At 49.5% G+C, this 10,838-nt stretch overlaps 1 protein-coding gene across 1 annotated transcript; it reads left to right on the forward strand.

Annotated features, from left to right (window-relative positions):
* Nucleotides 1-3,226: 3,226 nt before the first annotated feature.
* XBP1 (X-box binding protein 1) lies at nt 3,227-6,281 on the forward strand. Its single transcript, XM_054173240.1, is given in 6 exon segments — nt 3,227-3,455; nt 3,560-3,656; nt 3,736-3,864; nt 4,419-4,472; nt 4,475-4,582; nt 5,268-6,281. Coding segments are annotated over 6 exon segments (1,155 nt in total). The 5' UTR covers nt 3,227-3,246; the 3' UTR covers nt 5,826-6,281.
* The last annotated feature ends 4,557 nt before the right edge of the window (nt 6,282-10,838 follow it).

A 10,838-nucleotide genomic window follows, 5' to 3' on the forward strand; every position in this document is an offset into this window, starting at 1 on the left:
TCCACTGAGGTAGACTTTCTAAGTACTAATGGAGAAGGGATGATAGATGAAGGAAGAGTCACATTCTGCAGGAATTGCTTGTGGCAGTGTTGGGAGAAGCCCACATGCTGTGCCACAGCAGGTGGGCAGGTGAGCAGCAGCACAGGGCAGGCAAAGGACAGAGCCTGTGTGATTCCTCATGCCTAGCAGGATTGCCTTTTTGCTGAAGAAAAGATGTGTCACTGTTCCTGCCAGGCTACCAGAACAGCTGAAAAGTGATGAAAAGTTCTTGTCTGTAAATTGTCCCCGTCTACTACAGCAACGAAGAGCAAGAGCAGCAGCACCAACCCCGTGTATGTTTCCGAAGAAAGAGCCTGAGCTGTTAAGACCAGAAGGAAGTGTTGGCCAGACAACTGGATAAGGTGGCCAAAGTGAAGCTCTTCCCCTGTTCAGCTGACAAGGAGCTCAGCAGCTAGGTTAGCAGAGTCTCTTATGGAAAGGTGAGGGTCACTTTCTACCTGGAGACTAAGAGCAGGAGAATTCTGAGAGCTGCACTCTTGAATCTGTGTGCAAGGATGAAATTTAAGAACAAGTGACATTAATACAGAGTTTATTACAAACATTACAGGCTTAGACTAACCTCCTTTTATGCTGCAGACAGTTCCCCTTCTCAGTTATTCAGCTAGTGGTACAGATATGGGAATACTCCAGCTGTTGACACAAGCTTGAGGCCCTGGGCCACATTCCAAGTGTTTTCAAGACACACTGGGCAAACAAACTCTTTCTCAGACTGTGCCTTTTGGTTAAACTGTCTTCATACCTTCTCCTTCTGTTTTCTTTTCCTTCTCTGTTCTCCCTTTTTCATAAGTAGATAGCATTCAACTCATTCCTTTCTCTGTATCAGATATCACACAAGGGCAAAGCCTTTGTTAAACAAATCTTTGGTAAACAAAACTGTTTCCTTTGGTTGGTTGGCCACCTGGAACACACAGGAAAGCTGTGTTAGCAGGAACTAATGTTGTTTCTGGCAGGACAACCAACAGTATCCTCATCAGCACATCCTTGGATGGATCATGGTGCTGAACTGAAAGGCAAAGCGAGAAGCATTCCTGAGGAACTAGAGCACTGTCATGTGGATCTTGAGCTGGAAGCCACCAACAGAAAAAAGGAAAAATGGAAAAAACAGGATGTATAAACAGAGAGTTTGAAAAAAGGAAAAAAGAAAGAAAAAAAAAAGAGGTAGAAGTAAGAATTAAACTTGAAGCCTTTCAGTTAAAGCTCTCTGAGTATGTCAGTGCAAGACCAGCTTTACAGAAATTTCCTTTGCCACTCTTACCATATATCTAATAAAAGACTTTATGTATCTTAAGAAGAATGCCATGATATTTGTGAGCCTAAACATCCTCAGTTGCTGTACCACAGCGAGTCCTAGCGACTCAGCAGGACAAGATTGCAGGGTGCCAGGCCCTTCCTTTGCCACCTCCTATTGCCACTGTTGTGTTCAGTAAGAGGGGACACTGCCAGTGCCAAGGGCAACTTCCAGCTTTGTGCTTGGTCACACATCACTGTGGCATGGCTCACCCACTGCTACCAGTATGCCTGTCCTTGCACTTAGTTTATTCATGATCACAATTGTTTGTTACAAAAGGGCAAACCCGCTTGTGCCCTGGTTCTGTATAAAATTAGGCAGGAAAAGTACACCACTTACAGACAGCCACAGTGGTAAGAAGTATGAATATCCATATGACCAATGTCTTTACAGCTGGTCTCAACAGCATGGCCACAGATATCACAAAGCAGCACAAACAGGGGCAGTTTGTTTGCTGTACAAAAAGGCAATGTGAAATCCTAGAATGGCTCGGGTTGGAAGGGACCTCAGATCATCTGCTTCAACCTCTCCCCCACAGGCAGGAACAGCTCAACTAGACTCAGCTGCTCACGGCCTCATCCAGCCTGCTCTTGAACACACCCAGGGAGGAGGTATCCACAACCTTCCCGGGCAGCCTGTTCCAGAGTCTCACCACCCTGAAATCAGAAAATAGTATTCATACTAGACCTGCATTTTGTTACTTTTCAATGGTGGAAACCAGAACCAACAACATTTTTGCACTCAGCCTGAAGGGCTTATCAGAAGTCAGGGGTTTCATAAAAGTATCAAAGCAGAAAAGGTGAACTCCCAGCCTTAACTGAATGTCAGGCTGCACGGAGCAGGGACAGAACAAATACAAACTTACAAATGCAGTTTGTTCTCTGTATCATGAAAGCCTGGCCGAGGTCCAGCAGTGGAGTCCTGCCAAGCCAGCACCCAGTGCCTCCGAGCTCTAGGAGCTCACGTCTGCCCTTTACAGCTTAACGCCTTCATTAATCTCAACTCGGAGCGGCACTGGATTTCAGAATTAATTGAAAACAGCCGCAGTTTCAACAGTTCATAACTACTCAGGTCGTGGGCAGCTGCCACCTGCGAAGCATGGCATGTGTCAGGCACTGCGCTGAGGCCAAGCCCGCAGGGGCCGCCCGTTGCTGCTGGCATGAACAGCAGCATGCCCATGAGCACAGCTTGTGCACCGGTCCCCGGGCAGGACCTGTCCTTGCCTGGGCCCCAAGCCTGTCAGATCCGGCATTGACCCGTCGAGGTACGCCGAGATTCCCCACCGATAGCCCCAGCAGCGCACAGATCATTCCTCACACACGGCTGCTGCCCGAGGGGCAGGCCGGGCTCAGAGAACAACCCTGAGGTATTTTTGCACGCTCTCTACAACTCCCGCTCATAACTCGTTGACTTCCTCACTGCTTCTGATTCTTTTGAGCTCAGCTTTCAGCCCAGTCTCACGGCACCTGCGATAGCTCCGCTCTTGGCACCTGTGTGCCCACAGAAGTTGTGCATCTCCCGCGGCTTCTGCTCGGGGCAGCTTTAGGACACTCGCCTCTAGAAAGGTGGCCAAGAGACCTTTACCTGCTACCTCTGACCGGGCGCGACCCCCGCCAGGGCCTCCACTGCAACGCAGCAGCCGAGCCCAGGGGGTTCCCGCTCGTCACGAGCTCCTGTGTCCCTGACCTCCGCCCCTTGCCCCTCATCTGATGCAATTCGTTTCCCTGCTTGCTTTAAGCCACAGGCCAATCACACGCTGGTCTGGGCGCAACGTCACGCCGTCCCGGCCAATGAGGAAGAGCCACGATAGTAGAAAATCGGGCGGGGCCGTGGGGAGCGCAGAGCGCCGCGCGTCGTGGCGCAGGGCAGCGTGTGGTTTCCTTGTGTGCGTGTCGGCTATGGCAGCGCTGCCCGGTGCCGTGGCCCCCCGGCTGCTTCTCATCTCTGGTAAAGGGGCCGAGCCGCCCGGCCCCGCGGCGGGTCGGCAGCTCTCCGTGGTCCTGCCAGCAGGAGCCGCATCCAGCACTCCGGGCCTAGAGGCCCCGCAGCCGACCCGCAAGCGGCAGCGGCTCACGCATTTGAGCCCGGAGGAGAAGGCCCTGCGGAGGTGAGTGCGGCCGGCGGCGACGCCTGGCTGTGGTGGTGTGCGGTGATGTCTGTCTGCTGTGTTTCCCCGCGCTGACGGCCGCCCTGCCCTGTGCCGTCCCGCAGGAAGCTGAAGAACCGCGTGGCGGCCCAGAGCGCCCGGGACAGGAAGAAGGCGCGGATGACGGAGCTGGAGCAGCAGGTGGTGGAACTGGAGGAGGAGGTGAGGGGCCGGGCAAGGGGTTGGGTGGGACGGGGTTGAGCTGTGTTGCGGCCTTCCTGGCTCACGGCTGGCTCCGCAGAACCAGAAGCTCCTGCTGGAAAACCAGTTTCTGCGAGAGAGGACGTGTAACCTCACCCTGGAGAACCAGGAGCTTCGCTGCCGCCTGGGCTTAGATGCGCTGAAGACGGAAGAAGAGAACGAATCCAAGGTGAGCCGTCTGCCGCTCGCCTCCCTCTCCTGGGCGCAACCTGTTAGGAACTGCCCAGCTCTGAGTGAGCTGCGTGGCAGTGGGCGGGGAGGAGTAGCCCCGGCGGGAGCTCGCTGCTGTGCGGTGGGGACGGGAACGGTGTGGCTTGTTCCCGCAGGCCGGACTGGAAGAGCCCTAAGTGGGTGCCACGGACAGCATGGGTGGTGGTGGGGTGGTGGTTCCAAGCTCTTCCAAAGCTGTTTCATCAGTTTTTCTGCAGTATTTTACAGAGGTGTAGTGCTAACCTTTCTAGGTGCATGTGCCTGTCTCAAGGGAGCAGGGACTCAAGTACGGGGTGGGGGAGTCAGGTTCCCGTTTAAAAATGGTGAAGAAAATAAATCAGTAAATCTGTGGAAGCCTGAAGTGGATTGGAGGTGGCATTGCCTTCAGATCCCTGCTGCACGAGCAAGTGGAGAATCTGACTGTGAAGCCTTTGCTGAAGGAGCATGCTCTCTGGGATTCTGTGCTGTTGCCTACACAGCTGGTAGCTGACTGGACTCTTTCCCTTGGCACAGGCTGTGACAGAGTCACAGGTGGATGAGATCAGGCTGGTGACCGGGTCCGCTGAGTCCGCAGCACTCAGACTACGTGTTCCTCTGCAGCAGGTGCAGGCCCAGCAGTCACCATTCCTGATCACTTCCATATGGATTCTGATGGCAGTGACTCTTCAGACTCAGAGGTGAGCACCCAGTCCTGTGCGGAGTGCCTGTAATGTTTGGAATCAGTGTGAATGCAACACTCGTGTTGTAACTTTACGATGTGCAGTCATCCCCAGCTGGCTGGCTTAGAATACATATTTGTGGCTTAAGGCAGCTGTATCAGCAGCTGTTTGGTGTGTGCAGGAGTTTGTGCCACGTCTTCAAGTCCAGCTCCCATAAAACCTGGGAGGGTACTGCCTGAGGCAGTGTTTCAGCTCCTTGCAGCAATGCACAAATACCAGAAACATGCTGTGCTTTTGCTGTTGTTGAAAGCAAACTTTGATCACTTTGAAGGGCTGGCACTTGACACAGCTGCTCAGACCTGGAGCCTGCCCATTGTGAATGGCTTCCAGGAGTGCAAGGATAGGGCTGCTGGAGCAAAGCTCTGCTGCTTGCTCTGTGAGGCCAGCAGGCACTGTAGTTGCTCAGTAAAAACCAGGCTGGAGTTCCTAGTAGAGGCTGTGAATATCAAATGCATGTAGAATTCTGTAGTGGTTGCCAGTGCAACTGAAAGATAACTGCCTCTACTGCCTGTTCACATAATTGCATATCTGTTCTGGTTCTCTGATTGCGTTAACCTCCGGTTCAGGGTTAGTAGCTGCCACCGCTGATGTTTTGCTGTAACAGGAGTAGGCTGTCTTTCTAAAACAGTGTTTCATTCTGCAGCCTGATCTGCTCTTGGGCTTTCTGGACAGTCTGGACCCAGATATGTTTCTCAAATGTGCTGATCCGGAGTCAGTCTGTTTGGAGAAGCTGGAGGAAGAGATCTGTGGAGAAACAAATTCCATACCACCCTCCTCCTCTCCCTCTTTGGGGTCCCCATCAGCTAAGCTGGAGGCCATTAATGAACTGATAAGGTTTGATCACGTGTACACAAAGCCCCTAATACTGGAGATTCCTGTTAAAATGGGCAACCAAACCAACATGCTAGTGAAAATTGAAGAAGCATCTCTCTCTCCATCTGAAGACAAAGCTATCCCTGAGGTCCCAGTATCTGTGAAAGAGGAACCTATAGACAGCTTCATGCCTGAACTGGGTTTCTCTCATCTGCTTTCTTCTCATCGTAGCCCTGCAGCCTCACGCTATCTGTTGGATGCCTGTAGTGACTCTGGGTATGAAGGGTCCCCATCGCCCTTCAGTGACATGTCCTCTCCACTTGCCACTGACCATGCCTGGGAAGATAGCTTTGCCAATGAACTCTTTCCCCAACTGATCAGTGTCTAACTCAGTAGTGTTAACTCCCCTTGTGTAGCTGTCCTGGCAGAAGAGCAGGATTTGCCCCTTTGTGGGGGTAGGAGGGACATCCAGTGTGTTCAGGGAAGTGGTGTGTATTTCAGCCCCTGCTAGCAAAAGGGTCATGGCCAATACTTTCCTGGTGGTATGAGAGAGCCTGTCCTGTCCTCCCTTCCCCTCACATCAGGGTTGGCTTAGGAGGGAGGACAGTTTGTGTCTCAGTTACTTGCCAATTCTACATGAACCTAAAAGTGAACATTTTGGTTTGCATTGAAAATAATTTATGCTGCAGCAGCATATGCAGGGACAGCTGGGTTAGGACTGGATAGTCTGCACCCCTCCCAGATCACTGTGTAAATGCTTGGTTTCCATTTGCTATGTAGAGTTGCTTTCTCCATTTAATATTTAACTGTATTTGTGCAATTAAAGTGCAGTGCGGCTCACTGACCTTTTTTTGTCTTGGATCTCGGTGGGGAGGGGACTAGTTCCTGGGCCTTGCAAAGTTTGAAAGTACAGAATTTTGAAGAGAGTAGTTCTCAATGTCTTGTCCTTGTACCACCTTACTGCAGCAGTCCAGCAGCACTTCCATGGTGTACACAGCTGGATGCTTCAACTGCTTCCTAGGAGCATCTGACACTGTTGAAATCTTACCCTGAACATGGAAGCTGTCCTGGGTGTTGCACAACTGTTCTTGGTTTTGGTGCTATTTCAGCCCTTGTGTTAAACTTGGACTAAAATAACTTGGCATGGGGGAGGGCAGGAAATAGGGGTGGGACAGGGGGAGGGTATTGGTCACTGCCAGTCGAGGCGGCAGGCCAGCTTGGGGTTACAGACTTGAGTAACCTAGCTTGGTGCAACAAAGCCTTCTGTCTGATGGCTGGAGAGCAGTAAAACCCACAACTGTGCAATACAGCAGGAACTTGGATAAAAAAAAAAACCAATAAGCAGTCCACCTTGCTTTACTTTCAAGCTGGAAAACAGAACTGACTGCAGGAGGACCCTTTAGGATGTGATGAGTTTTGTAAGGCCAAAAAGCAAAGGGAGAGCTGACAGTTGGATCCTAGGTCTGCATTGGTTTTGTCAGTAGTATTGGAACCTAATGTGAAATTGAAATGAAGTACAGCAGAACAGTGTGAGCAGAAGTTTCATTTCTCTAGAACTCAGCTTTATGTATTCTGGCCTGGAAGTTGGAGGCATGAGTAGAAGCAGCTGAAAGCAGCACCTGCAGAAGGGCTGCTCACACACCTGCCCTGGGGCTAGAGGAAGGTCGAGACTTGCACACCAGAGAGGTGCAGCTGTTTCTCCAGGTCTCACACATCTGGCCTCTAAAGAGTACCACACTAGAAGAGTAACCATGGGCCACTCAGTAGCTGTTCCTGCTGGGAACCTGGGCCAGGTTTGTGTTCTTGTTTGTGACCCAGCCAGTGTGTTCTGTAAGAGGCTCTTCTTTGCTCTTGTGTGATCCCAGCTGTAGAAGGGGAAGTCTTGCTGATGTGTGCCGTCTCCCTCCAGGCACTCAGGATTGCAGTTCCTGTGCTTCTAGGTGAGCTACTACTAGTCTGAGCGCTTTTCCAAGTGTAACAGCAGCTAACCAACCATTTGAACAGCTACTGCAAGAAGGCCTTTCCCAAAACAACTAATTGATGAAATCAAGTGCATGAAGTTAATACTTCTGCTTAGCTTTCTAATATTTTATCCCTTGTTAAGGTGTTTGGGGAGAGAGTGACCAGAGGTAAGAGGGCTTGCCATGTATTAAGGGCTGATTTAAAACCAGTTTCTATTACAAAAAATATTCTAAGGGCAAGTGTTCCTGTTGCTTGGCTTAGCTGAGTTTCAGCTTGATGAGTACAGCAAGAAACAGTGTCACAGCACAAAGGCTTCACTGTGCATTTCAGAACCCCCCTGGAAAAACATGTGAGTCTCTTTGTGGCCCTCCCTGGTTGGTTTGGGCTGTCTCTGGCTTTTATCTTTTCTTCAGGAAATGACAGGGTTTCTACACCTCAACTGAGGCCAAAATCAAAGGCAGATCAAAGCTCACAGACCAACACCTGATAGCTGCACAGTTGTGTTTTCCTTTCCAGCAATGCTTAAGGCAGCTCTTTTCATGCTAGCTCAGGTGAAGTCATGGCAACATTAACAGAGGCTGTGGAGCTGAGAGTTACAGTGTGAGCTCTCCTGGCAACCTGCTCAGGAGAGAAATTTCTCAAACTGGTTGCAACAGGTTTCTTGGGAAAATCATGACCTTTGTTTTCAGTAAGTAATTTACAATTCAAAGGGTGAACATGTATTGGGTGAACTGTGAAGGTGATGCAAGAAGTGAAGTAGATAATCCTCAGCACTGCCTGCTGGGAACTCGCTCCCATGCTTTGGTGCCTGAGGAGCTGCCCAGCTGCCCTTTGCCAGCTCAAATGCTGGTAGCAGTGCCTGCTTGTAGGCACAGATAGCACTGCCCCCTTCAGGAGTGCAGCAGTTAGCCTCCCTTACAGCTCAACACGTTGTGGGTCTTGATCAGCAACGCTTTTTAATCTCTAGAAAACTCATGGAAGATTCTGTAAGAGTCACATTTCTATCTTACCTGCACTCTGTTCCACCTGCTGCTGTCCCCCAGTGCAGTTGGTCACCTTGGAGGAAAGAAGTGGCATGCAGCTCAATCAAAACTCTTCTTAGGCTAGAAGAACACTGCACCCTCCAGCTGAGGGTCTGGACAGAGCCCTTGAGGTTTTACCTTCTATTAGGAATGAAACACAGCCATGTGAAAAATATTTTAGAAAATTTATTGAAAACTGACATACAAAGGGTGATTTGGTCCCAAGAAGACACAGACCAGAATCAGATCTTCTGTATTTCAAAATAAAGTTTTTCCCTAATACTGTGTTACATCTGCCTGCCTGCAAACAGCAGCATTAGAAGTCTTTCAGGGAACCCAACAACAAAGCAAATTGCTACAAACACAGAAGAGCGAGAACACAGTGAAAGTTCTCTTACCCTCTCCAAATGACTGCTACAGCAAGGCTCATGCTCAGTCTTCCTGGAGACTTGGTTCCTGCTCTTCACCAAATATAAAAGATTGAACCCTGTCCTCTCCTAACACAAGGGCAGAAATGAATTATGACCCCCCCAAAAAAGTTTCCTCCCAAAGCAAGTGTCTTGGACAGTTTTCCCCATCTCAGTCGTTGTCAGCAGCCCAGTACTACATTCCTGTTTGAGGTGGCAGAATAACAGGGGTCAGGGATACCACATTACCATCAACTGACTAAGAGGAAACACACCTCTGAAAGTCAGCCTTTGGTACAAACCTAAGGGGAAAAACTGCTTGGAAGCAATCTGTACATTTCATTTGTCTTGTCAAGAGCAAAATGGAGGTTTGACATACTAAGGTTGCCCCCAGTTTTCTACATCCTCTGTTGCAATTTTAGTGTTGCTGAGATGGTTAAATCAAAACTTTCAATCCTTTATTTTCAGTTTATTTGGGATTCAGAGCTGTCAACTAATACAGTTCCAACACTGAACTTTCACTATAATCCTGCAGGCTGTGGAGGGACCACATTTTCTAATCACTCTGACTACAGTCTTCTCCAGACAGCATTGCTTTAGGTTCAAGCAATGTAGCAAATCAGAGGCTGTGGGGTTTTAAGCATGTTCAGCAGCTTAGTAATAATAATAATATGGGGGGGGGGGGGCAAATTTACATACCACATGCAAGAGATTTATAGCAGACCCTAAAACAAAAGTGGCCACAGTGGCAAGATAAAGCTGCACACATTCTCCAAGCTAATAAAGCTTGCTGCACGCATTCTCCAAGCTAATAAAGCTTCCAGACTGGCACAATTATAGGCCAGTTTCCACAGTAGTACCTATTCAAGTGTTGGAATGAGTTTAGTGGAGCTCTGAAACATGTTGGCAAGAGACAGCAAGTGTCACCCAAGCTTGGAGAAGAGCAGCGAGACAGCACTTAACAAGCAGGACACCCTCTGAAGAAAGCTGCTGCTGGCAGCTAGGAGAAAAGAAAGGGTGACTGCAGAAAGAGCAGCTCAGCTCTGAAGTACCAGCTCTGGGGTCTCCAACAGTAAAGAATGTGAGCACAAAGCTTCCCCACGAGCCCTGCACAGGAAGAGGTTTTTCTCACCAACAGCTGCACTGCTGCATGCTTGCTGGCTTTACCCTAAGCAGATGTTAAAACCAGACAGCACCACTACAACTCTGAACAGAACCTATCAGATGGAGAGGGATCTCTTAGGAAAAGCCTCAACTCGCACACAGCTCTTAAGCCCTTGAGCTTTCTCAGAGAAGGCTCTGCTTTGTTTAAGGATAATGGAACTGCTGTGCATTAAGGAAAGGAACAAGCAGTAACTCTCTGAAGATTCTCTAACACTCCAAGCAGGGTACAAAATCCTTTTGGCATCCTTCTGTATGTAATTTATGTCCATGGCACGTTTTCTGACTTAAATTTGAAGTCCAGAGTCCCACAGGGGAAGACACTACACCATCAGCAGTCTCAAAATCTGGGGCTTGGTTACAGACAACAATCAGCATCTACTCCTCTTCATGTCAGAGTAAGCCAGCTCCCTATTCCCTGCTGCACTGACCATGCCCTTTACTTCAGCAGCACTAATGCAGCCTGCCACAGACTGCCAGCTGATGTACACAAGGAGCTACAGCACAAGGTCAAATGTCAGTCAGCTGGCTGAGAACCACTTTTCTGCACACTCTGTGTCATGTGAGGAGGGGAGCACAAAAGCCCCACAATGCAGGAGCCAAGGACCCAGAGATGACTACAGTGAGTAAATATTTTGCAGGTTGGCAGCTGGTTTGAGCTTCTACAAAGCAAGAGGCTTATCTCAGCTGTAACTCCCTTTATCACCACATGTTTGCATCAAGTACAAACCAGACACAGGTGGGGCAGTGTGAAAAGCTGCATTTCCATAGGGGTTGCTTTGCTAGCTGTGACTGGACTCTGAATTGTTCCTTCCTTTCCACACCTCTGTGTAACTCAAATTGAACTGA

Source organism: Dryobates pubescens, chromosome 25 (assembly GCF_014839835.1).
Source record: "Dryobates pubescens isolate bDryPub1 chromosome 25, bDryPub1.pri, whole genome shotgun sequence".
NCBI classification, from domain to species: Eukaryota; Metazoa; Chordata; class Aves; order Piciformes; family Picidae; genus Dryobates; species Dryobates pubescens.